General features: G+C 27.7%; 1 protein-coding gene and 1 pseudogene across 7 annotated transcripts; one reads left to right on the plus strand and one right to left on the minus strand.

The window, feature by feature from the left end:
• The first annotated feature begins 1,849 nt into the window (after positions 1–1,849).
• LOC145185107 (endoplasmic reticulum lectin 1-like) lies at positions 1,850–24,913 on the plus strand. 7 transcript variants are annotated; one of them, XM_090097662.1, is made up of 20 exons: positions 1,850–1,953; positions 5,298–5,421; positions 6,717–6,806; positions 6,965–7,051; positions 14,385–14,474; positions 15,650–15,704; positions 15,794–15,843; positions 16,073–16,210; positions 18,874–18,956; positions 19,216–19,272; positions 19,406–19,478; positions 20,478–20,582; positions 20,731–20,790; positions 20,973–21,023; positions 21,138–21,187; positions 21,285–21,362; positions 21,626–21,698; positions 21,782–21,852; positions 23,527–23,631; positions 24,423–24,574. In XM_090097662.1, the coding sequence occupies exons 2-20, from the start codon at positions 5,305–5,307 to the stop codon at positions 24,529–24,531; spliced, it is 1,542 nt and encodes a 513-aa protein (XP_089953788.1). In that variant the 5' UTR covers positions 1,850–1,953; positions 5,298–5,304; the 3' UTR covers positions 24,532–24,574. The 7 variants fall into 7 exon arrangements, with proteins under 7 accessions (XP_089953788.1, XP_089953789.1, XP_089953793.1 ...); XM_090097663.1 differs by having other exon boundaries at positions 19,406–19,463; XM_090097667.1 differs by lacking the exon at positions 23,527–23,631 and having other exon boundaries at positions 24,423–24,913.
• On the minus strand, positions 10,914–11,903 carry LOC149884176 (uncharacterized; annotated as a pseudogene).
• Positions 24,914–25,005: the final 92 nt, after the last annotated feature.

Below are 25,005 nucleotides of genomic sequence, written 5' to 3' on the forward strand. Positions count from 1 at the left end.
TAAATACTGTAAGGCACAATAACTATTTGCCATGTTCACAAATAAACAATATTCAAATTTTTCAAAATCAATAAAAACCTGATTATTATTCATAGAAAGTGTAAGCAATTGTATTTTTTTGACGTAATGATTAGCTGAGCTTGATATATTTGTTTCATAGTTTGACCTGTTTGTCGTCGTAACAATAAAATAAAAATTTCAGCCTTCTTTAACAGTTTAAGAGGTATAAAAGGAGAGATTATAGAGATTTTTTTTGTAAAGTAACTGCGAAAGATAAAATACAAAACTATTTAAAAAATCCGGCCTGAAAATCCTAGGCTTTTTTTTTTAAAAGACCAACAATATACCAAAAAATTCTTCCAAGTTCGTCTTTTGGTGTATTAAACTAGAAGCCTCACTTGATTAGAAATTCCAAGATTTAAAATCAGGTTGTTTAGGCTTTTTGATAAAACTGACAGAAAAAATATAATAATAAATGACAGAAAAAATAGAATAATATAAGTTTGTTTAAGAAAGTGTAAAGAAGTGTAAAATGGAGGTATGTGTGTGTGTGTGTCTGTATGCGTACATACATGTGCATGTATAACTAAATTAAAAGAGTATGAAGAAGTATATAGAGGTTTGTAGTGCACATGCGCTTCTGTACCAGTGTGCTTATTTCTCTTTTTGTACGGCAGAACTAAAATCATTCAATATTCTGTATTTGCTTTCTATTGCTTTTTCTCCAGTTTCAGTGTCAGTGAACCTGAGATAATTTTCAGGCCTTACGAAACCAAAAATCAGATTATCTGTATTTGTTTCTGTTCTGGCCAGTATTTGTATTCGTTTTTAAACTTTAAATTTGAATTAGTTTTTTTGATATTAAAGGTATATGCTAAGCAAAAGTAAAAAATTTCAACATACATCTTCTTACAGATCATCAACACATCTCCTCACATATCAACATATCATCAGCACATCTCCTCTCACATATCATTAACATACATTTTCTTACATATCATCAACATGCATCTTCTTCGTACCATCAATATATTGAAATTTGATGTTCCACAAAACATTCAACAAAATCATTTAAACAAATTTGATTTTTTCAATTATTTCCTTTTAGTTTTTAGAAATGAATATTGATCTTTTGATTACACAGATTAAAATACTACAAGAATAGGGAAACTTTCGATATAATTTAAATAAAATAAAAATGTATTTTTAGAAAAGAAGTCCTACAAACATGAAGCAAGTGAGGCTTCTAGTTTTATAGCCTAAATGAGAAATTTTGTTTGTTTTTTTCATGAGTTTTTTAGGATTTGGTACCCGTTATAAAAGGTTTCAATATTTCGTATTTTTTTTATCTTCTTTTTGAGCGGCGTTCGGTATAAGAAACATACAATTTGTTGATTTTGAAATTCCTTGTTACTAAGAACAGAAAATTTTATTTTCAGAAAAATTTCAAAATAAAAAGTAAACAATAGTTAAAAAAATTAGAATAAGAGAGGTCCAGTGTAACTTAATTAAGATCTGCGTTCTATCTCTGCAGTATCAGTCAAGGAGCCTTAAAGTTTCTTTTCTAAATCTTTCCCGGATTACTTCTCACTGTAAGTTAAGTTTTAGTATCTCTTTTACCTTTTTTACGTCGAATCAATAAGTTTGGACAACGATTTAAGTGAAGTGTAAATGTCGATGAACCTGTCTATTGGCTCTGCTATTGGCAATACTGAGAAGCAACCTAATTAAGTAAAAAAAAAAAAAAAGAGTAAACAAATAGAATCAGCTTAAACCAACCATCTTCCACTACCCTAAACGAACTTTCTTTGAAGCGAATTTGCAGAAATTCGAATGAATTTTATTTTATTCGCCCTCGCTGTTTATTCGGTACCGGTAATAAATGGGTCGTTTATACATTTTTTCTTTATTATCAGTTTGTTGATACATTGTTGGTTAAACATGCATTAGTTAGTAAGTATATATATTTTTAATAGTCGCTAGGTATATAAACTAAAATCGTCTATTTGAAGTTATTAATCCGTATATGTTATTAAGTTAAAAATGCCATCAAAGTTTACCTACATGGCTAAATATATATATATATATATATATATATATATATATATATATATATATATATATATATATATATATATATATATATATATATATATATAGAGGCTTATAGGTTTTATTTAGTATTTCCTTACATCTATTGCATAATTAGTCTTGCAAAAAAAAAAAAATGAAAAGATATTTTCTGCCAATCCTTAATTTTGTAAGGTTTTTTGCTCAGTTTGTCATTTTATAATCAAAAATTTATTTATTTTTGTTCATTTTTTGCTTAAGAAATATATTTCTAAAAGCCAGATTAAATTTCAAAATTTCTGCAATAAAAACATAAGCAATCTTCAGCTATCAACACAAACTTTTTGAAATAATCTGAAAACAAGTTGCTAGTTAGTTGATAGTTGCAGAAATTTTGAAATTTAATCTGGTTTTTGAAATGTAGTGTTTCTTAAGCGATCATTGATGTTAAGTGGCTGTCCTGATCTTGCTCTGCTGAGTACTGACACAATTGTATGAAGCTATTAGATGATAAAATTGACTATTGGATGTGGATTTTTTACAATTCTAGAAATCTAGCTACTTTTTTTATAACTTTGATGCAATTTTGTGACCATGTTTTGTTCTTCAAACATAGTTTCTTTTACTCATGTCATTTCTGAGAATATTCTTACCAAAAAATAATATTGAGTGCAAATGCCATTCATAAAAATGACACTTTACAACTTCTTAGAAACTGAGAATATTTTTTAAATCATTTGATTTTTGATTTCAAATTCAATCTTTAAGTTTTTTAAAGATTTTTTTAAGTTCAAATTCAAATGCCAATTTTCCTTTTAATTTAGCAAAGCATATTTTCAGTTTCTTTTTGAGTTTATGTGTTAGTGAAGAAATCACCTAGTTTTCAAGTTCAAATAAAAGACTCATTTAACTTTCTTCCGTTAAACTTCAACAGCTACATAGTACTAGCAAATCAATTATTTCAGCATAGCAAAAGCAACCAAATAAAGCAAAGAAATAAACAGTATAAAGATGAATATCATGTATTTACAATTCTTATATAAGATTTATATATTTTTTAAAATTCTAGCTTTTGAGATCTTTCCAAAATCAGTTACTCATCTACTAATGTTTTAGAGGTTTGAAAATCTTAACCTTATTATGCAAAATGTCTTTAATTTCAATTACTTTTAAAACTGATTTTTATGGGAGTGGCAGATTTCCTGGGATCTAATTTTATGGGACTGATAGATTTGGACCTAGTTTATTGAAATGTTTTCTTTTAAAACATGTATTTATCATCTACCTCAAAATTTGTTTTCAGAAAAAATTTACCATCAAAGTATCTTACAAAGAAAAATACTCCAAAAAATAACTGGGTACAAAAATGCAAAAAAATCAATCTTATTATTTTTGCATAAAGCACTAAATTTCAAAACAAGTTATGTAAAAGTAACTTTTTAGAGCTTTCTGGGTCTTATATATATTTAAAATACACTATTAGTATATTACAGGATATTTTTTCAGATGCATTATTTTATTAATAAAAATTGTATCATTAATACCATTAATATTATTAACAACACCAATAGCCATATATTGTAATGTTGGTATACATTACAATATATTGTAATATTGGCATACATTACAATATTTTGTTATGTGTAATGTGGGTATACATTACAATATATTGTAATGTGTAATGTGGGTATACATTAAAATATATTAGGAGGTTTACTTAATTTTGAGGGTTTTTTAAAATTTCAAAAATGAGCATAAATTTTAAATTTAAATATGATTTTAGCATTTTAATTTAGCAATTAATCTTGGAAGTTAAGCATAATTTATTTAGTAAATTTGAGCAAAAGTTTAATTTATTTTAACCAAAAATGACCAGTTTTGAGCCTTCAAAATATCATTTGTAGCATGTACTGCTTTTTTCTTTAACCAAAAGAAATCTGCTGCTGAAAGTCATTCAGAAACTTATGAAGAGCATGCACCATCTGTTAAAACATGGACATACTGGTTTAAATTATTTAAAAGTGGTGATTTTGATCTAAATGACTAGGAGTGGCCCCCAGTCAACCAAAAAAGTCTTAAGATCTGGAATTGCAAGAATTATTAGATGAAGATTTAGCTCAAACTCTAAAAAAGTTGTCCGAAGTGTTAGAAGTCACTGAAGCTGCAGTTAATAAGCATTTACAATTGATGGGAAAGATCCAAAGTGAAGGTAGGAAATGGGTGCCATATGCATTAAAAGAAAGAGATTGGAAAGAAGATTGGTAATGAGTGAAAACCTTCTCCAAAGGTATAAATCTTTTTTGCATTGTATTGGTACAGGTGATGAAAAATAAACCTATTTTGACAATCCTATGCAAAAAAATCGTGGTGTGATCCTTGTCAAGCGTCAACATCTATGGTAAAGTGAAATATTCATGGTAAGAAAGTTACACTTTGCATCTGGTGAACGACCAAAGAGGTGTAGTATATCATAAACTGCTAAAACCTGGATAAACTATAACAGACATATGCTACTAACAACAATTGATCACTTTAATTCAAGCTTTTAAAGAAAAATGACCAGATTATGCCAAAAGACACAATAAAGTAATTTTTCAGCACTATAATGCTTGTCCACATGTTGCAAAAGGCATACAAGAAACACTTAAAGGAGTAAATGGGACATTTACTCCACCTGCCATATTTACCAGACATTGTTCCATCAGATTATCATTTGTTTCAGTCAATACAGCATTCACTTGGAGAGCAGCATTTTAATTGCTTTGAAGAAGTCAAAAATTGGCTTGAATGCTGAATAGCTCAAAACCAGAAAAAAACTTTTATGACGGAATTCATGTTGCTAAAAATATGAGAGAAGGTTGTTGCAAATGATGGGAATTATTTTGATTAAATACATTTTTTATTATTTAGAAAGAAATATATTTTTATGATAATAAAAAACCCTCAAAATTAAGTGAACCTCCTAATATTGTAATGTGGGTATATATTACAATATACTACTATTGGTTTTGTTTGTAGTACTAATGGTATTAATGATAGAACTTTTATAAATGAAATTATTAGAGTTTAAATATATGAATTCCTAAATAATTCTTTATAAAAAATTAATAAAGTAAAGATTTACCTAAAACAACAGGTTTTAGTTGTATAAAAAATATAATCTTTCTTTTTTATGTTGTATATTGTTAAGTACCTGGATTTGTTTTTTGGGTTCTGATTTTTTATAGATCAGCAATGTTAATAACTGAAATCCAAATTTTTATTTTGCTGGTAAAAACAGTTACTTATGCTCATGAATTTGACGATCAAGTTCAGTATCAAATCTCTTGGAAAGGGCCTTTACAGCATAAGGTATAGTTTACTTGCTTCAGAAAATCTTTAACATTCAGAAAATCTTTAACATTTCAAATAAAAGAAAAATTTAAAGATTTTCTGGAACATGGTTTTCATCACATGGAAAACCTTTTTGAAACAGGTTTTTTATTTTAGAGGAAAAAATGATGCGCATTAAAAGAGGAAATTTTTTTACTTTGTATGAACTTTTAAGTTTTTCTCATTTGTTGCATTTGTTGCAATCATTTTGTTGAAAAGCATTTGTTGCAATCTCAAAAAACACACATCCTTCATTTCCTTCACATATAATGTTTTGTTTCTTTACCTTTTGTTAAAAAAAATTGTCTTTAAGCTAACTAAAGAAATTGTTTCTTTTTTATAAAACAATTTCTTTTAAAAAAATGACAATAAAACTTATAAGTCTAATGTGATGACAACTGATAGAAAATGTGGTAAAGAAGACTGTGCTCAGACTCAATTTTATTTAAGTAAGACAATTAAAATTAAGTCACTAGTTTTTGTCTGATGTTCTTTAAGTTTACTTCATTTCAATTTGTATTTGTTTTTAAACAATTTCACAGTGTTAATGAGATAAATTGTTTGATATGAATTCAAGTCAATTGAAGCTTTTTTTTCTTTAAGAGCGAAGCTTAAAAATACAAACACAAATTGCTATTATTCACAATAAATAAAAATCTCATAGCCAATATATCCAGTAAAAGTATAACTTTCATTCATAGAAACCTTTAAAGGAGTTCAGACAGACATTAATTGATGAATGATGCTAATCTCCAGCCCTCTATTGAGTCTTCAATCCTGCTTCAAAGTTCTAGCCCTGTATTTAAGTTCCAGCCTTGTAATAAATTTCATTTTGAAAAATTGTTTACTCCTAATGTTTCAAAAAAAACTTTTTTAAAATAACACAAAAATAAGGAAAAATAAATGATATTTAGTAATGCATATGCTATTTAAATAATTTTGGTTTTAACCCTTTTAGGACTGGTGACACTTTAAAGTGTCGTTGAAATTTTATATGATCTGATTCAAGTGAATATGAATTTTTATCTTCAAGTCTAGATTGTGATGTTTCAAACAAAATCACACTTTGAAAGCTTTCTGATGTTCACTTTTTGATATATCCAAGAAGTATGAATTGTTTTTGAAAAATTTCTAATTTTTGATTAAAGCAAGCTGGTCCTGAAAGGGTTAGCAAAGGTTTTTTTTTCATATTTTTAGTTTCTCTTGTATATCCTTATATAATTACGTACTTTTAATGGATTTTTTTTAAATTTATAAAGTGCAAATTATTTTAGCTAGCTCCCAGCAAATATGATGTGGTTGTTCTTACAAATGAAAATGAACAGTATCAATGCATAGTTCCTGAAATAAATGATGAAGATCAAGTAATTACATAAGTTATATGTGTATTTTATGATTTTTCTATCACAAATTTATTTTACTTTCAGACATTTATTAAGAATTTTTTTCATAATTTTCTCATTTTTCCTAATTTGCTTCTAAATTCATCATATTTAAGATGAAATATTTTAAATAATTTTAGGATGACACATATATTGAAGGTTATAAATCTCCAGAGTCTTTGTTACTAAATTTTTTCCAAAGTACTTCCCCAATGTGTTCACTTAGGGTGAGTCAGAGTTTAACTTGTTTTTTAAAGTTATTGTTTAATTTTCAAAGATAGGGTCAAGGCCAGCACCCTAAAGCATGCCTAGGCATCCTTTAAGCTTAAGGTCATTGCTTTCATAGTCAAATGGCCCAAAGTCAAAACCAAAATGCCCACACTTGGGTCCAAAACTTTAGTCACACTTTTGAATTGTTGTACTGTCATAAGTTTATTGCTTAACTGTTTCAGGTAAACCAATTTAAAGTTTAACATCAAGGCTAGTGTTAGAAAAAGGCTAGTGTTAGGAAAAAAGAACCATACAAAGTAGTCATTCAATATGCCTCCTTCTGGCCATCCGTATAAATGGGAGTGAAAAAAGCTGCATTATTTTTTAATTGGATATTTGTAAGAAAACAGTAGTTGATTTTTAAGATATCATTACTCTCTCAAGATATTAGAAGTTATAGGGGAAAATCTTTTTATGCAATTTTTAGGCTGTGGATAGAGTGCCGAAAGTTGCTTATAGTGCCGGAAGCCCGTTTATTGGTTAAAAAAGTCACATGTCAAAACAAATTTCGTTTTCATATATTTTAAGTTCCAATCATTGGGAAAATATTTGAACTATATATTTGAAAAATTTCATTTCATTCATACTTAAAAGATGTCAACTAGTTTTGCATGCAAAGATACATTTTTATTATTTGAAGATTTAAAATCAGTTGTTAAGAAATATAAAGATTCTCATTTTGTGCAGTTGTGGGTTTGTGACACCAAAACAATTGAAGCTGCTAGAAAAACCATTCCAAAAAAAGCTGTTATAATAGCTCCACAGATATATATTCATCCACCATCTTCTGATGCTTTAAAACTTAAGAAGAATGGGTACTTTTTCTTATAAGTTCTATAACAAACATGTTCAAAATCGGTTATTTTTTCATGAAATAAATATGCTATCCTTTGATGAAATAAGGCATTTAAATTAGAACATTGTTTATTTGCTATGCATAAATAAGTTATCAATTCATTTTTTTAAACCTTTATTTATAATAAATTAATTCTTCATTAATAATAACAAAGTTATAAAATAAAAAAAGTACTAACAAAGTTTGACGTTTTCCATTGCCTTTATTTGTAAATTTCCTTCCACCATGTATACAACAATACTTTATATGGTAATACTTAATCTGTGGAGCTATTATAGCAGCTTTACTTGGAATGGTTTTTCTAGCAGCTTCAATTGTTTTGGCGTGACGAACCCACAACTGCACAAAATGAGAATCTTCATATTTCTTAATAACTGATTTTAAATCTTCAAATGATAAAAATGTATCTTTGCATGCAAAACTAGTTGACATCTTTTAAGTGTAAATGAAATGAAATTTTTCAAATATATAAAGGTATAATTCCCTTGAAAACACATACCCCCTTAAACACTACACGTATAAACTTCCAGCTCTGGGTTCCACTAATGTCAATGAGATTATTAAACAATCATTAAATCAGTATCTCTAAACATCCTAGATGACAAATAAATTAAAAATTTACCTCTTTTACAATTTTAAAATCCTCAAAAAGAGAATGCAAATCAAATTTTTAGTGTTAAAATGGTTCAATTTATGCATTATGACCTCCTACTCAGGCCTTCCCAGGAGAGGCGTGCGGTCGATCGCTTTGAGTGACCACACATACATATATATTTTTTGAGAATTTGGCCACGGTTTTTTAGCATATATTAATGACGCATTTTTAAAAAGGCGCTGAAAAAACCTAACTAATTTGTTGTATTATTTTATTATTTTTATTCATAATTTATTTTTATTATTAATATAAAAATATGAACATAAAAATGATATATATATATATATATATATATATATATATATATATATATATATATATATATATATATATATATATATATATATATATTTAAAATTTTTTTTTTTCTTACTACAATTTTTTTTCTTATGTCTAGTAAACATAAAAAAATATATATATATTTATTTATATTTATTTTTTATTTATTTATATTATAATTATTTATAATATATTTTTAAGTGTTTGTATTTGAGACAAGTCGAAAAACTGAACAGAAAATGTGACCGAAAACTTTTTTAATCTATTTTGAAAATATATTTATATTATTGTAAATGTTACAAGTTATTAAAGTATTATGTAGTTATTATTTTAACAAAGAAATTTAAAGTATTTTGCTGCATTCACTGTCAGTAGAACAACTTTCATTGTCACTGCATTCTTCATCTGTTCCCGAGACGTCAGTGGAGCTACTTTCGTTTTCGCTAGATTTTGCATCTCGTTCATCTGGACACGATAGTTCATTGTTGGATGAACTTGTGTCACTTATCGGATGTGCAGTTATCGGTTCTTCATTTACATTTTCAGAATTTAGGGCAAAGTTAATTTTTTTTTCGAGTGGAAATTTTTTTGTTCTGCGCTTTTGTAAATATTTACTTACGGCATCTTGCAATATCTCGTTTTTTTCTTCTACAGTCCATACATGGCTGTTATAGATGACGAAATAATATTTGTGCATTTATTTGGGCATGTCATAGATGACGAAATAATATTTGTGCATTTGTGTAATCGATTTTAAATCTTTCAAAGTTTCAAATGATAAAACTACTCATAAATACGATTTATCATTTTAATAACTTGTAACATTTACAATAATATAAATATATTTTCAAAATAGATTAAAAAAGTTTTTGAACACATTTTCTGTTTCGTTCCTCGACTTGTCTCAAATATCGTTGCTGAAAAAAATAAACACCCTAAAAATAAGAAAAAAAACATAGAAAATAGTTCGGATAATAATCTAGCAAGAATCACAGACGCATTTTTTAAAAATCGCATGTGGTATTAAATATTTCGGTGGTCCGAATATTACGCCGCCCGAGGTGTTACCCCCTCCCTTCTACAACTTTTTTTACAACTGATTTATATTTCTTTTGTATTGTTAAACGGATATCGAGTTTATGTATTCCTATTTTTATGTAAAACAGCATTAAAGCCAGAATATATTGTAACAAGAAAAAATATATATTTAAATTTTGTGATAAGAAAAAACTTTGTAAAAAAAAAAAATTTCAAATTAGAAAAAAACATGTAAAATAAAAAAAAAAAAAATTTTGTTATAAGAAAAAAAAATGCAAAAAAAAAATATATATATATATATTAATTTTATGTTATTATTTCCTTATTAATGAAAAGAATAAATTATTTAAAAAATTATAAAATAATACAACGAATTAGTTTGATTTTTTCAGTGCCTTTTTAAAAATGCGTTATTTTTAATATATGCTAAAAAAGCGTGGCCGAGTTATCCAAAAAAAAAAAAATATCCATGTTCACTCAAGGCGTGCGACCGCACGCCTCTCCTGGGAAGGCCTGCCTACTGTTTAATAGTTTAATTTTAAGTTTGCAATTATCTTACTTCTAGATAATGTTAGAGTTGTTCTAATCCACCAATGTAATATTTACTAATTTAAAAACTCTTAAAGATGTTTATTTTGTAGTTTTTTCGCAGTGCTATGGATGTAGTTTTTAAGGGGTCACTAGTTTTAAAATAGGAAATCAAGCTTTTAATACAACAACAATTTATATTTTGAATAATAGGAAATATGAAAAATGATAAGAAAAGTATAGATTTAATACAGTTTAATAAAAGAAAGTATAGGTTTAAGTACAGTTTTAATAACAGCAATAAATATTTTTTGAATAACATAAAATGACAAAAAAAAATATGAATACCGTAAAATATTCTGAAAAAGAGACATGCAATAAACAAACATTTCATCTAAAAAAAACTTTCTGAGTCATTAAGATTTAAAATATTTGAATCAGAACCAAAATAGAGTATTTTTTTTTAAGAATCAGAGGATGATACTGCTGATGCAGGAAGAATCATTGTTGGCTTTTTGTTATCAATGCAACAAGCCATTTTAGTACATACAGATTTAAGAATGGAATGACATTGCAAACACTCTTTTAAAGATTTTGCAAGACATTCTTCTACACAAGAGCATTGCAGTTTGCAACAATAAAACAGTTCTTTTTCTTGGAGCTTGTGTTTCTTTTTCTCTTCTGAATCACGATTTTTTTTCTGTTTTTTCTCCTTCAAGAGAAACCACTTTTGAAAGCACATCTTGAGCCTCCATAGTTGTATGCACATTAGTGATCCTTGTTGTTTTTGTTTGATTAACCTCCTAGCAGAAGCAGAAGAAGAACCTCCTAGCAGAAGTGCCTGGTTTACTGAAAGTAAACCAGGCACTTCTGCTAAGTTGAGGCTGTTCTCATATGATTCCTCAATGAATGGTTGTGACATTTTATACATTGATTTCCAATATTTGGCTGAACCATACCTTCCTTTTGTTTGGGCGACTTTGGATTGTGATCTTGGAGCTGTTGCCAAGGGTCCGTCTTTTGAGGTTACACTTCTTGTTTTCTTAGGAGTAGAAGATTGTAGAGAAACATCATCAGTTTTTTCAATAAGGAGAGCTGCTTGTTCAAATTTATCCTATTGCATATCATCAACATTAAGACCATTCTTACTTCTACCAACACTCTTAGCAGCTGCTATGATATTGGCAGCGGATGCCCGATTGTTCCACATTATTCTTAGGATATTCATGAACCTTTCTCAATTTATTGTCTGGAAAGAGGAAAAGAGCTCATCTCAAGTGTTATTATAATATCGATGGAGCTGTTAATTTGATGCTTGGTCTAATAGCTGTGTGACTCCAGTAGTATCAGGCGGAGACACAAATAAATTGATTTGCTTTTCACGCAAAAAATGAGGAACTTTAAAGTCAAACCGCAACGAATGACCATCTGATAGAAGCACAACTGATCTGGTTTTTTATTTTCTGTGTACCAATCTACTGCCTCTGGTATTTGATTTTCTTTAGCTCTTATGTCCTTTCTGTAAGCCGTTGCTTCAGCTCGAGTTTCTTGCTTTGTTTTTGTTCAACTTCTTTTTCTACCAGCAGAAATCTTAAAATTAAACTGCAGTTTTCCCATACTATTATTTTATTTAAACACTAAAAATAAAGAATATACATACTTGATTAGAGATTATGAGCACAAAATGAACAGAAAGGTACCAGTTATAGTCATTTTACCATTTTTTAGTTAAAGAAGATCAGTATAAACATTCTCTCCATTCCTGGCTATTCTAAGTAAGCTTGTGGAGGCATATTTTACCTAATATAATGTAGTATTTAAGGGGGAAATTGTGTAGTTTTTAAGGGACTTTACTAGCTAAAATGGTATTTTTTGTTAGACTTAGTTAGCAAGCCTCCTTATATATCATACTACGCTGATTTCTGATATAATAAGAAAAAAATTTAGATCTTTCAGAAATTTTTCATCCATATAAATACAATTATGTTCCTTGTAGTTTTTAAGGGGAATCTTTGAAAAAATCAGAGAATTCACTCTGCTTATTCTCACTAAATATAGCAAAACAAGGATAGCGACTTCCCAACAGGGCAGAAAAGCCCTAAAATAGGTATTTTCAAATCACAATAAAAAAAGTTCAAACAGTTGACCTGTAACGGATGTACTCCCTTTTGAAAATTTACGTAGTTTTTAGGGAATTCTATCTGTAGTTCAAATATTTTCCCAATGATTGGAATTTAAAACATGAAATCGAAATTTGTTTTGGCCTGTGACTTTTTCAACCAATAAATGGGCTTCCGGCACTATAAGCAAATTTCGTTAGATTGCCGACTTTCGCCACTCTATCCACAGCCCAATTTTTATGAGTTCCCATTTTGTTTAATTTGTATTTTAAAACTTTCAATCTCATATGAAGGAACTGCAGTATCAAGAAGCATGTCAGAATTGCAAAACACAAGAGTTCCATCAAACCCTAAACCACCAGTGCAAAGATTCAGAAAATCCTCTCCTGAATTTATACTTCTACATCAGATAATCTAAAGTTAGTAACAAGCGAACCATGGATCTATTTACAATTAACCATAATTCTTCCTTATCCAGCAAGTTCAGGGTTGGAAAAACTAAAACATCAATAGTGATTTGTAATGTTGTTGTTTCATCAATTGAATTTAAAGTTGATTAAAGTGATTTGTAATGTTGTTGTTTCATCAATTGAATTTAAAGTTGATTAAAGTTGCTCTGGGAGTTGAATTTCCTCTCAGTACTAATGTACTTTTCCAAATTTTAGTGGATTTATAACAAAATTACAACTTAGTGGATTTAGAACAAAATTACAACTTAGTGGATTTAGAACAAAATTACAACTTAGTGGATTTAGAACAAAATTACAACTTAGTGGATTTAGAACAAAATTCTTAACTGTATGACAGTACTACTGGGTTCTTATAAACTTTTGATTCTCAACTATGTTTAACCTAGTATCAATTGCTGCTTTTAATTGTCTATATTTACACTAAATAATAATTGAGTAGTAAAAAAGTAGCACTACAATTGTTCAATATTTTAAAATTAGGTGTGTTCAAGTTTTAGGGTTTAACATGGGTTCATTGTTTTAAGAAACAGTTTAAAATGTATGAACAGTCCCTTTCTTGACAATAGTTTTTTAAATTGTTGTCCTTAAAAATGGTGTTTTTTGCTGGTATAATCCTTTTGATATTATTGTTGCTGAGGTTGTTGCTTATGTTGCTGCTGCTATTGTTGCAGCTGTTGTTGCAGCTGTTCTTGCTTTTGTTGTTGTTGTTGCTGTTACTGTTGAATTAGTATATTATGACTACAAGACACTAGATTTTTGTGAAATTGTAATTTAATTTTGAATTAATCTAGTTCCAATAAGTGAATTAATGCCTATTTTTTTGTATTCACCATTTTTTTTTTTAAATTTGCTCAAAATAAACCATACTTTGAGGTACCCTTACAGTTTTGGTACAGTTTTCAGAAGTGTTTAATTTTTATTGTAGATTGATTTCTTAAATCAATCATCAAAATTATTTTAAGTTTAGCCCTACTTTTTATAGCAGAAATACTGTAGCCAACCAGACAAACAAATAATAACTTCTTAGGAGGTATTGTGTTATCTGAAAACCCCTCATGATAGTGAGGCCCTCTGGTGACACTACCTACTGACCAGTAAACAAAGGTTAATGACTTTTTTTTGCGCCAGAAAAATGGTGAATCTGATAAATGAAAATTCTTTGTCAATTTGAATTCCCATCAAAATTTGTTAGAAATTCATTTTTTTAAATTTTCTATAAGTCACTAACATACGTATTACTTTAATGTGTACTTCTTAAATGGTTACACATTCTTTTGTGATTTATATTAGATGCATATTTTTATAAGCTATCAATTTATGATAAATTTAATTTTGATATTTCAGTTAGAGCCATATTGGACATACAAGCTATGTCATGGTTCCTCGATTATACAATATCATGAAGAAGGTTTTACTGATGATGGGATTACTAAGGTAATTTTGACTTTCTTTATTATATGTAGGTATGTACAAGGCTGTGCTAAAAGTAGCTTAGTCCAGTTTCTGCAAGTTGTTCATTTAAAGATTCATAGCTGATTGAGCAACTTGTTGAATGTAAATCTTTTTTTTTTTTTTTTTACTCCATCACACATTCACTTTTGGCTTTTAATAATTTTGTAATAGTTTTGTAAAGACTCAATAACATAATAATATGTATTTAATCATATTGTTAAGTATTATTGTTTAATAACTGAACTTTTTGCTAATTTTTTTTTTTCATTCAGGTTGTTCTTTAAAATTAGATTGAAAAAATATTTTCTTTAACTTAAATTTTTTTTTGTCATTTAATCCCTACCAAGCTCCAATCACTGTTAGTGAAAGGAAATAAAAGTTTCAGAAAGAGATTACTGTAGGATGGTCCATGTCAAGATTTCATTTCATCCATGTTTTTTTTTTTTTTTTTTTTTTTTCTGTATATTTATCCAGATAATTTTGACCTCTTTCAATTTTGCAACTGATTTTCTCTGATCTGGATGAACCGGGTTTCTTGTTTTTTTTTTCGTTGTTTTTTTCAGCCTACTAGACAAAAAAAGTACTGTTTTCAATTTTGAATCTTGTTTAATTAAGTTTAAATCAAATTCAAAAGAATTAAAAAGATTAGAATTTATAAAGGAAACCACACTAAATCAATGGTTTTGTAACATTGACGTTTTTTGAGCATCTAGCACTTCTTTTTTGAGCATCTAGGAATTTCTGAATGTTCATTCATCCAGATAGGTCCAACTTTATGAAAGAATGAAGTAGAATACATGCAAAGTTAAGGACTCAAAGTTATAAACAACTCTATGTTGAGCGCAGCATTTCATTAATTAACATAAAAGCAACATTATTGTGTTAATTGATGAAACCTGTTAAAAATATATAAATGTTAATGAAGGGTTAAAACTTGATTTCATATCATATATATTTAGTATTAATTTTAAAAAGTATAGCTCAAATACTAAAACTTGTAAAACTGCCTCTTAATATCCTTTTATCTAGCAGAAACTGTTTTCTATGAATTCAAACAATAATACAGAATTGAATTTTCATATTTGTGTAAATGCACATTTATGTAAGTGTGTAGCTATATGTGAAGCTTGTACATATTTTTTTTTTCAAATTTATAGATACATCGAATGAGCGAATATAATCTTGGTGTTTTGAGCCCAGAAAAGCGCAACGGTTATTTTTTGTTATGTCAACTGCCAATATAAAAATGTTATTTAAAAATGTTTGTTCTTTAAAATTAAAGAGAATGTTAATTTTTTCAGAGTTCATTCATAAAGCAAATACTGTAGTACTAGATAAGCAGAAGACCAAGGTAAAAAATGTTACAGTTTACAATTAAATAGTGTAAAATATATTCTTAACTATAACATATTCTTTTATTAATCAGCTGAAGTTGCAAGATAAAAAGCATGCTTTCACTTAACTTGGGAAAATTCTTATTCTTTGCTTTGCTTCATTTATGTCTTATCTTTCATAATTTCTATGTATATTTTTCTATGTTATTTACTTTTTTATAATATGGTGGATTTTTTTGTGCTCAGGTGCCAAAACAAAAAATCAATGATCAAGAAACTCCATATTTTCCAATAGAGATGACACATGGAGATCCTTGTGATTTGACTGGTGAGCCGAGACGAACAACTGTTTTTTACATTTGTCATCCAACTGCAGACAATGAAGTAATTAGCATTGTTAAAAAGTTTTTATTAAAAACATGTTCAATATTATGTTATTTTATCATGCTATGTTATTTTATCATGCTAATGTATTTAAGCTTATATACATTTAAAAAGTACCAGAAAAGAAGCATTTACAAACTATTGAGGAAAATGTCTGTATTTTAACAATTTATAAATAAACTAAAATGATGTAAAAAAGATTATACAATTGATTTCCATTATCATTGTTCCAACTAACTTAGGTTGAAAAGATTCAACTCAGCCTTGTAAAGGTAGTTGGTTGGTAGGAAAAACAATAAAGTTTATCATTTGTGAGCATACTTTAAACATACTAAACTAAATATTTTCTCTACAACGCAACTAGATGTTACACATTAAAAAGGTATAATCCTTAGGGTGACATAAAATAAGGTTGAAAATTCAAAAGTTTAGAAAATCAAATGTTGCTTATCCTGCAGTTGCTTATCTTAGTCTATCACCTTTATCTAAGTTAAGTGCAACATTTCAGCTGTTTGGGACCATGAGATGTGCTACATATAATTACTCAAATACTGAATATTGGCTGAATTTTATTTTATTTTGACAGATTATCATATATATAAACACACACACACACACACACACACACACACACACACACACACACACACACACACACACACACACACACACACACACACACACACAAAGGCAAATTTGTTTTATTTAGAAAAAATAAATAGAGCTAATAATATCTTTCAGTAAACCGTTATCCAACATAATTTTTCAAGCCTTTGTTTCAGGTTTTCCTTGGTAATGTCATTTTTTTTATTAGCTTTCTTTGTCCCCTGACTACCAAAAGTATATTTTGTCTTGATCCTGATTGTGGGAACAGTGAAAAAATTTTTCAATCAAAGAAACTCAAATATTGGAAATGTTAAATCTTTTAATTGATTAAAAACTCAGCATCTTTATTAGTAGGGCCTTAAAGCTTTCTCCTCAAAGTTGCTTTAAAAGTAATCTTTGTTATTTACTTGATCTTTGTATTCTTGTTTACTTTTGCATCTATCAATCTTTCTCTGAACCCTTGATTCAATCTCCGCAGTTACGGTCATATATCTGTTAATTTTTGATCAGCAATGGTTAAAAACACTTAAATAAACTTAATGACATATAGTCAAACTTAAAAACACTTAATGTGACAGACTTGAATAAAAAACAAATGTTGTCAAAAAAGTAGTTGTTTTTATTTAGGGGGAAATGTGGTTAAATCTTTGAAAAATGTTAAGCAACTCCTATCATTGACTGTCTAAGAAAGCCAGATTCTCTTTCGTACAGCGGAAATACTAGGCATCGTGCCTCAACTTATTTGCAAAGTCATCTGCACTGATGTTAAACAACTCTAATATAATGTGATTATTACAACAGTTATTTTTGTGGCTGTCATTTTCAATCTTAATGTTCTTATTTTTGTACAAACTTGTGTTTGCAGAGAATTTTTTCTTTTGGACTTTGTTACTTACTGATATCAAATAATTGTTTGAACTTGTTGACTTCCAAATATTTACAATTTGTCAGAGTAAGCAGTACCTGTATTTGAATTACAAACATGTCTATTCATTTGCAGATAATATCCTCTCGTGCTTGAGAACATGAAAAGTTTTATTTAATTGGTCTGAATTTTTTATCTCAAGCTGAGGTCAGGTACAAATAATACAGAAGAACCCTGTGATTATTTGGTAGTTTGTTTGTATATAGCTGAAAGGTGAGTCAAGCAGGTATGAAGACCTTTGGCTTAAGTCTTTCTACTTCCTTTCCTTTATTCTCAACATTTTGTACAAAAATGTAAATAATATAAGAAAGTAAATTTTTTACAATTTAAATGCAAAACTTCCTAGCACTCATCTAAATTTTTTTTGTTGTAAACTCCCTATGTTTTGTAGAACCAGAAAATGTAGTGCATTTTTTGTTGTATTTTTGTTGTTTTTTTAACTAGTTTTGTAGCATCTTGATAATCACTTAGGTCAGATGCAAATTTATATAAAAAATAAATTTTAAAACCAAGTTCTGAAAGTTTGAAAAGAAAAACCAAGATTGCTCAAAGTTTATGGTTGAAATTTAGGCCAGAAAAAACAATTGGTTCACAGATACTAAGTTGTGGTTTTCTTTAAATCTTATTCTAAATACGATTTTGTAATACATTTGAAAGCTTTAAGTTCCTTTTTTCATATATTTGAACTTATGTGATTTCAAGTTGGAAAATCAGTTTTAAGTAAATTTTTTTGAGTATCTTCCCAAATAAAATAAAACAGTTAAAGCATTAAAGCTAACTTAAAATATTACTTTTTATCTAGTTCCAGGTCTTCAGTGTCATCATTTTTGTTTCATACTACCATTTTCTACCATTAACTACATATTTTCTGCATGACTAAAAGTATATTCTTTTGGAACTGAATAATGATCTGAACAATATATCTAAAAGTTTATTTCATTTTATTATTTACTTGTAGGATTAAATTTCTTCTTTTGTACTTAATAATAAAAATTGATTGTTGTAAGAATTTGAAATAAAAGTCAATCTTTAATTGACTATAAACTTCTTGTTAAAAAAAAAAATTTAAAATTACTAGTGAACAATGTTATTTCTTTTTAAATTTAATCTTTTTCAATTTAATTTTTTTTAGTTGATGAGCATAAAAGAAGTAACTACCTGTCATTATGAAGTTGTTGTTCTCAGTTCACTTCTTTGTTTAAATCCAAATTACAAGTAAAGCAATTTTTTATGTTCATTTTTTGAAAAGTAAAAATGTGTAAATGTAAAAGATGTACAAAATTGTTCTGTTTTCTAATCTTTCTCTGTCATAAGATTTGGTAACTTCATTGCAATAGTCAAAAAAACCAATTACTAAGTTAATATACTATTACCATAGTTGAGTTAAATTTGTTTTGGAATTTAACAAACTTTGCTAGTTCTTGTTTTTGGTTTACATTTTTGTTTTTGTTTTTTGTTTTTTTTTTGTTTCTAGAGTAAAAACAAAAACTACACACGAAATTAATTGCCATTCCTTAGGTGATGCACCAAGGTACTAGAGTTGTTAGTTTTGTTTATTGATTAATCTTTGCCACTGGTTGTACATTTAAAATTATCTTAACAAATAGCAATTTTTATTCATTTTGTATTTCATGTAATGTTGTATTTATATTTAATCTTTAAAGCAAACCAACAAGGCTAACAAGTATGCACAATGAATATGCACAACAATTTCCTTCAGCTGTAAGTCATTTACAAGTACAGAAACTTTTTTTTATATTTTCATTGATCTTTAAAATTTTTGTTTGTTCATCAAAATACTAAATAACTGAATGAATACATTTGTGAATCTATTGGCTAAATAAATATATAAATAAGTTTTTCTTATTTATATACTTATTTAGCCATATAAGAGATTTAGACCATCATCTACCATATAATCAGATTCAGGCCATCATCTACCATATAATCAGATTCAGGCCAACATTTTCAATAAGATTTTAAAAAGAAATAAAATGCGTGGTTCTTGAAAAGTCTTTGTATATCTTCTGTGAGACAGTATTTTGGTGCAGGTAAATTTGAAAAAGCTTTTGTTATTTTACTTTCAAAGAATTTTATTTTTGCTTTTTGTCTTCAAAAGTCTATTGATGCTTATTTTAACATTTTCTTATGAAGCTTTTTTGTTGTTGTTGCAAATAACAAATTTCTGTAACTTAAAATAATAGGATGCATGCCGTGTAATATACTTAAGATAGTATTTTGGAAAAGTTACTTATAGCAAAATACATTCCATTACTAGTACTGTAATCTGATAATATCATCATTATTAGAAATTTTCAAGTTTTCTTCCTCTATAGATAATGAATTATTATTCATACAATTTAATTCAATTTTTATTCTTTAGTTTTTTGGGTTGTTTGATTATGGATTGCGATAGGATGATAGCTTCATAGAATCTTTGTTAGCAATATTTTTTGCTCTTGTTAATATAAAATGATATTTCAGCTCTTTCTAACAATCTTTTGTCAAATCAAAAAACAAAGTATAAAAAAATAAGCAAGAATCATCTGTTAAGATTTTTACACAACTATAAACTATTTATACTTAAAGAATACTAGTGTTTCAATATCAAATACTTTTGTGTATTTGGTATTAAAACATTTTAATTAGTTTGATAGTGGATTTTTTTAAAGGTTGTATGTAAATTTACCCATAAGAACAGGTTACGATAATTTGCATTTACATTATTTTTCATAGGTACCTGTTGTATCTGAGGTGCCATCACATCGAGCCAAAGTTAAGCCAAACATAGATCCTGATATAAATAGGAGATTTTTAAATGGTGAATACTGTTTAATTGGAGTAAGTGCAGAATTTAAGAACCTGTAACTTTACTTATTCTTGTAGCAAAAAAAAAATTTTTAGTAGTTATAGGCTTCTTATTATGAAGGATTTATTTGTTTTAAGGATTTATTATTATATTTATTATAAGGATTTATTTCTTTTAAAGGGAAGCGGATGGTGGCAGTATGAGTTTTGTAATGGGAAGTTTGTTAATCAATTTCATGTGGTAATTTCATTTCAATTCATAGACTTGAAGAGATTTATCTTCTATGAATTTTATTATTTTTTGTTTAACGAATTTTTATTAGATTTATTGTTATTATTGCTGTTGTTGTTGTTTTTGTTGTTTTTGTTGTTTTTGTTGTTGGTGTTGCTGCTATTAGTTCATTTTGAGGTATTTTCATTTAGGAAGCAAATAAAAGGTCGGTTACAATAAGGCTTGGCTCATGGAACAAAGAAGTAATACCCCCTAAAATTCTTCTCTCGCTTGTTCTTACATTTAAATTATTATTTATTATTTGTTTTATTAGTTGTTTTTTTTTGTTTTTTTTTTTTGTCATTTCTCAATTTTAGGAGCATATCAAATGGTTCAACTTAAAAAAAGGCAAATCTGTGGATAAGAGGTAGTGTTCAATTTTCTTCAATTTAATTTAACTTAAACAAATATTTTGTTTATTACAGTGTTAAACTAATAAATCACTGCTAACAAATTTTCCTTAGGCATGTGATACACCTCTATAGTGGTGGTGATATTTGTGATTTGACTGGGGAACCAAGATTGGCATTCGTATATCTAGTGTATGTTATTGATTAATGTTTTTGTTAAGGTGTTACCATATACTTCAAAGAGATTTTTTAAAACCACTTATTCAGTATCATGATGTCATAATCATTATCACATTAGTAACAGGATTGCTATTATTTGTTACTATTGTTTTTTATAATAATTGAATTTTTAGACAACAATATTATTTTATACTTTTATACTAAGACATTTTATACTTACTACAATAGCATTTTATATTTTTAGTGTTCTTTTTAAGTAGTTTCTTCTTTTCCAGATGTCGTCCAGGCAGTGGTCAGGAGTTAATTATATCAATGTCTGAGGATAAGACCTGTCAATATAAAGTCACGGTAAACATTTAAAAAAATTTTTCTTTTTCCTTTTCTTTATTTATTAATTGAAATTAGATTTATAAGAAATTGTTTATTAAAAGGTGGAATCACCCATCTTATGTCAATTTATCAAAAATGTCGATGAGTTTGGGCTCTTTAACAATGGAGCATGGTGAGTTGTAACATTTGTTCTAAACTGTTGTGAGTCTCCATCTTTTGTTGTTACTAACAAGGTTTCTTTCGAATAGTCTGATCTGATAGGTCATTTTATGAGTTTAGGAAAGTGGAGGCAAAATATTATTTATAACACGATAGTTAAAACAGAATTTTTTTTAATAATTTGATGTCAACTTCTAGATAAAACTAATGCTTGTACAACTTGATCAAATAAAGAAGGATTTGTTCTTTAAACAATTTTCACAATTAATGACCAAGATAAAAAATATGGGGTCAAAGTTTTAATTGACATTAACTAATAGTAAATTTATTTTTTAAAAGTTATTTATTTAACAGTTATTATAACATCAGCAGGTGATCAACCACAAATCTGGTTGGAACAGAAAAAGAGATTTTAGAAGATTTATAAAGATAAGTATTTTGTGAAGAACAAGAAGAAAAACTTTCTGAAAATGACAGATGAAAATGAATACAAAACAAAAAACACAAGTAACAAAAGTCAAGATAGGTGAAACAAAAAAAAGTATCCAAAGAGTATTTTGAGAAAACGTCAATACCAATCAAGAATAAACTTTCTCTACTCTATCTTCGATGATTAGATATAGAAAGATACTTGATCATAAGTCCTTCATATACGTCATATGTCACACTTTTGTCTTAAAGTTACGATTGCCTTGAATGTTTCAACATTTAATCTAGATTTCTCATTTGTCTTCATTATGTTCTTAACTGAAAATGGCCTCTCAACAGGTGCTGATCTATAGCAAACAGTAGCCACAATTTCAATCACGGATGTTTAAATAGTTTATTCAACATAGTGGGTCATTTTTTTTGAGAAAGAAACAACTAAAGATAAAAAAGAAACTTCTTTGTATTTCTCCTGTTTCTCAAATGCTTACTGTTGCAGCCAATTATGCGAAGAAGATCGTTTGTACCTCTGCCATAGGATATTTGAAATAAATTTTCGCTTGGGACGAAATAGTTGGATTTCAATTTTAAGCGTCCTGGGACATATAGGATTCAACCTATATTAGTCATTTTTTAAGCACATGTCAAACTGGTAATTTGGAATTTTTTGTAACGGTAATTAAAAATGCTCGAAATGCTGTCGACTGACAAAAATCTTGTATTTTCATGACAATTTAGAGTAGATGTTTTCTGCAAAATCAAAAAGTCACAACATACTTTCACTGCACAATTGTTTTTCACAATGTTTTTTCAGATTTTCAACTTTGACTGTTTATATATAGAAGTATTTATACTTTCAATGCAAAATATTCAGTACCATTTGTTAAACAGTGAACATCACATTTGAGACTATTGTGTATAATGTGTGCTCCAACAGCTATTATTTTAAATTTTTCTCTTCAGTTCTTTTTGGTATTTTCGCGAAAGGTTTTTTTTTTTTTTACCAAGTCTTTTACAAAGACCAAAAGCTGTGTTTTTGTTATTTGCACATAAAGCAGCAATATTATTTTTTAAAGCGAATCTGTCACTGGGTTCCACTGAGTCTGAGTTTTCGCCATGCAAAGAAATAAAATCAACAATTTTGTCTTCAACCTCATAATATGGTAAAAAGGCATAAAGAATGGAGAAAGTTGTCCTCTATTACTTTGCCCAAAATTTATGGTAATAAAACGCTGATAATTATTGCTTCCGATTTTATTAGGCATCGAAGAAAATTCATAAATTTTCTTTATCCATTTATCAAGAAATCATTTATCAAGCAACTATTTACGCGAAAATTTTGGCAACAAAGTATTAATAATAAGAGGTTCGTATATTTTCTTTTTCTTTATCTATTTATCAATCAATCATTTATCAAGCAGCCAATTATGCGAAAACTTTGGTAGCAAAGTATAAGCATTAAGAGGTTGTCACAATTTTATCACTCCATCATGTTTCTCATAAACGAGCTGATATTCTCTTGATTAAAGCCAGAATTTTTTCAGCGTGGTAACGTTTCTACTTATGTATTAGTTGATGTCGCTTCTGCCTCCATGTATAACGGGAAAATGAAAGTTCTAGTTTTTCCACTCTTAAAAAATTGAAATTCTTTCAGCAACCCCTTTACATTAAGCCCTTGAGACCTGATTTGAACTTTTTTAACATTGAACGTATTTTATTTTACTGTAATATCATGATGAGTACATTTATTTTATAAACATAACCAAATTATAATTTTTTTTCCGAAAACAAGAAACTAAATACAAGATTGATTAATATAAACAAACATAAGTTAAATTTTAATTTTTGAACATCGATTTGAAGTTTGGTATCATTGATGACAATTCTCACTCGTCAAATGTACCAAAAGGTAAAAAATTGCAATTTCTTCAATTTGAAATTGCAGTGATAGAACAAAAGTAATCCAAACCTTTTACCTGGGTACTAAAAATATTTAACTAATTAATCTTAATTCATTCCAACAATTACATAAAAAACCAAGAGAAATATGCTGGCTCAAATATTTATTGTAACCACAACAAGAAAAGAATTGCAAAAATGAGACATGTAAGAAAAAAATACAAGTTGGTTGTAAATGTAGATTTCTTGTTTTTTTAGATTCGGTGAAGTAAAGAAAATAGTCATCAATGTATATAGCAATTATTTTATTTATTTTCTTTTTTGTTTTTTGATGTGTTTTTTTTTTGTACTTGTAATTGGAAATTAATTCTTTTTCTATTTTTGTGTATTATTAAAAAACGGAGGTTGAAGTTTTCTTTTTTTTTTTTTTTGTTATTTGTAATTTGCCGGTGAATTTTTGTTAGTAACTAGTTTTGCGGATTATTTTTTAAAGCTAAGTTTTTTAAAGCTATCTGTGTTATCTTACTAACGGATTATTCGTCGTTTAAAAATTTCGCCGGAATTTTTAGAGGTGTTTAGTTCAATGTATGTTTTCACAATCGCGCGAACGAATTTTCTTTTCTTTTCGCAAAACTTTTCAAGACGAGACTTTTTGGCTGGTGTTTTTATTTGGTAAAAGCTATCATTTTTAGAAATCTGTATTTATAAAAAAATATTTATAAAGAATTTTAATAGCTCTAACGTCTAAAGAATTGTTTACATTTTGTATACGTTATCCTTGCTTATTAAAAATGGTTTCTTTTTCATATTTTTGAGTCGCAAAGAAAATTGAATGCAAAAT

The sequence above is a fragment of the Hydra viridissima genome, unplaced genomic scaffold (assembly GCF_058129835.1).
Source record: "Hydra viridissima isolate aposymbiotic clone 2 unplaced genomic scaffold, HvirCarnegie_v1 scaffold_9, whole genome shotgun sequence".
In the NCBI taxonomy this organism is placed as follows: Eukaryota; Metazoa; Cnidaria; class Hydrozoa; order Anthoathecata; family Hydridae; genus Hydra; species Hydra viridissima.

What these genes read in the sequence shown, in the direction of transcription:
- LOC145185107 (XM_090097662.1), top strand. Translation starts at nt 5,305, where the DNA reads ATGTTAATAACTGAAATCCAAATTTTTATTTTGCTGGTAAAAACAGTT. An exon ending in CCCCAATGTGTTCACTTAGG is followed by an intron (nt 7,052 to 14,384) that starts GTGAGTCAGAGT and finishes TTGATATTTCAG; the next exon opens with TTAGAGCCATATTGGACATA. An exon ending in GAGCCCAGAAAAGCGCAACG is followed by an intron (nt 15,705 to 15,793) that starts GTTATTTTTTGT and finishes TAATTTTTTCAG; the next exon opens with AGTTCATTCATAAAGCAAAT.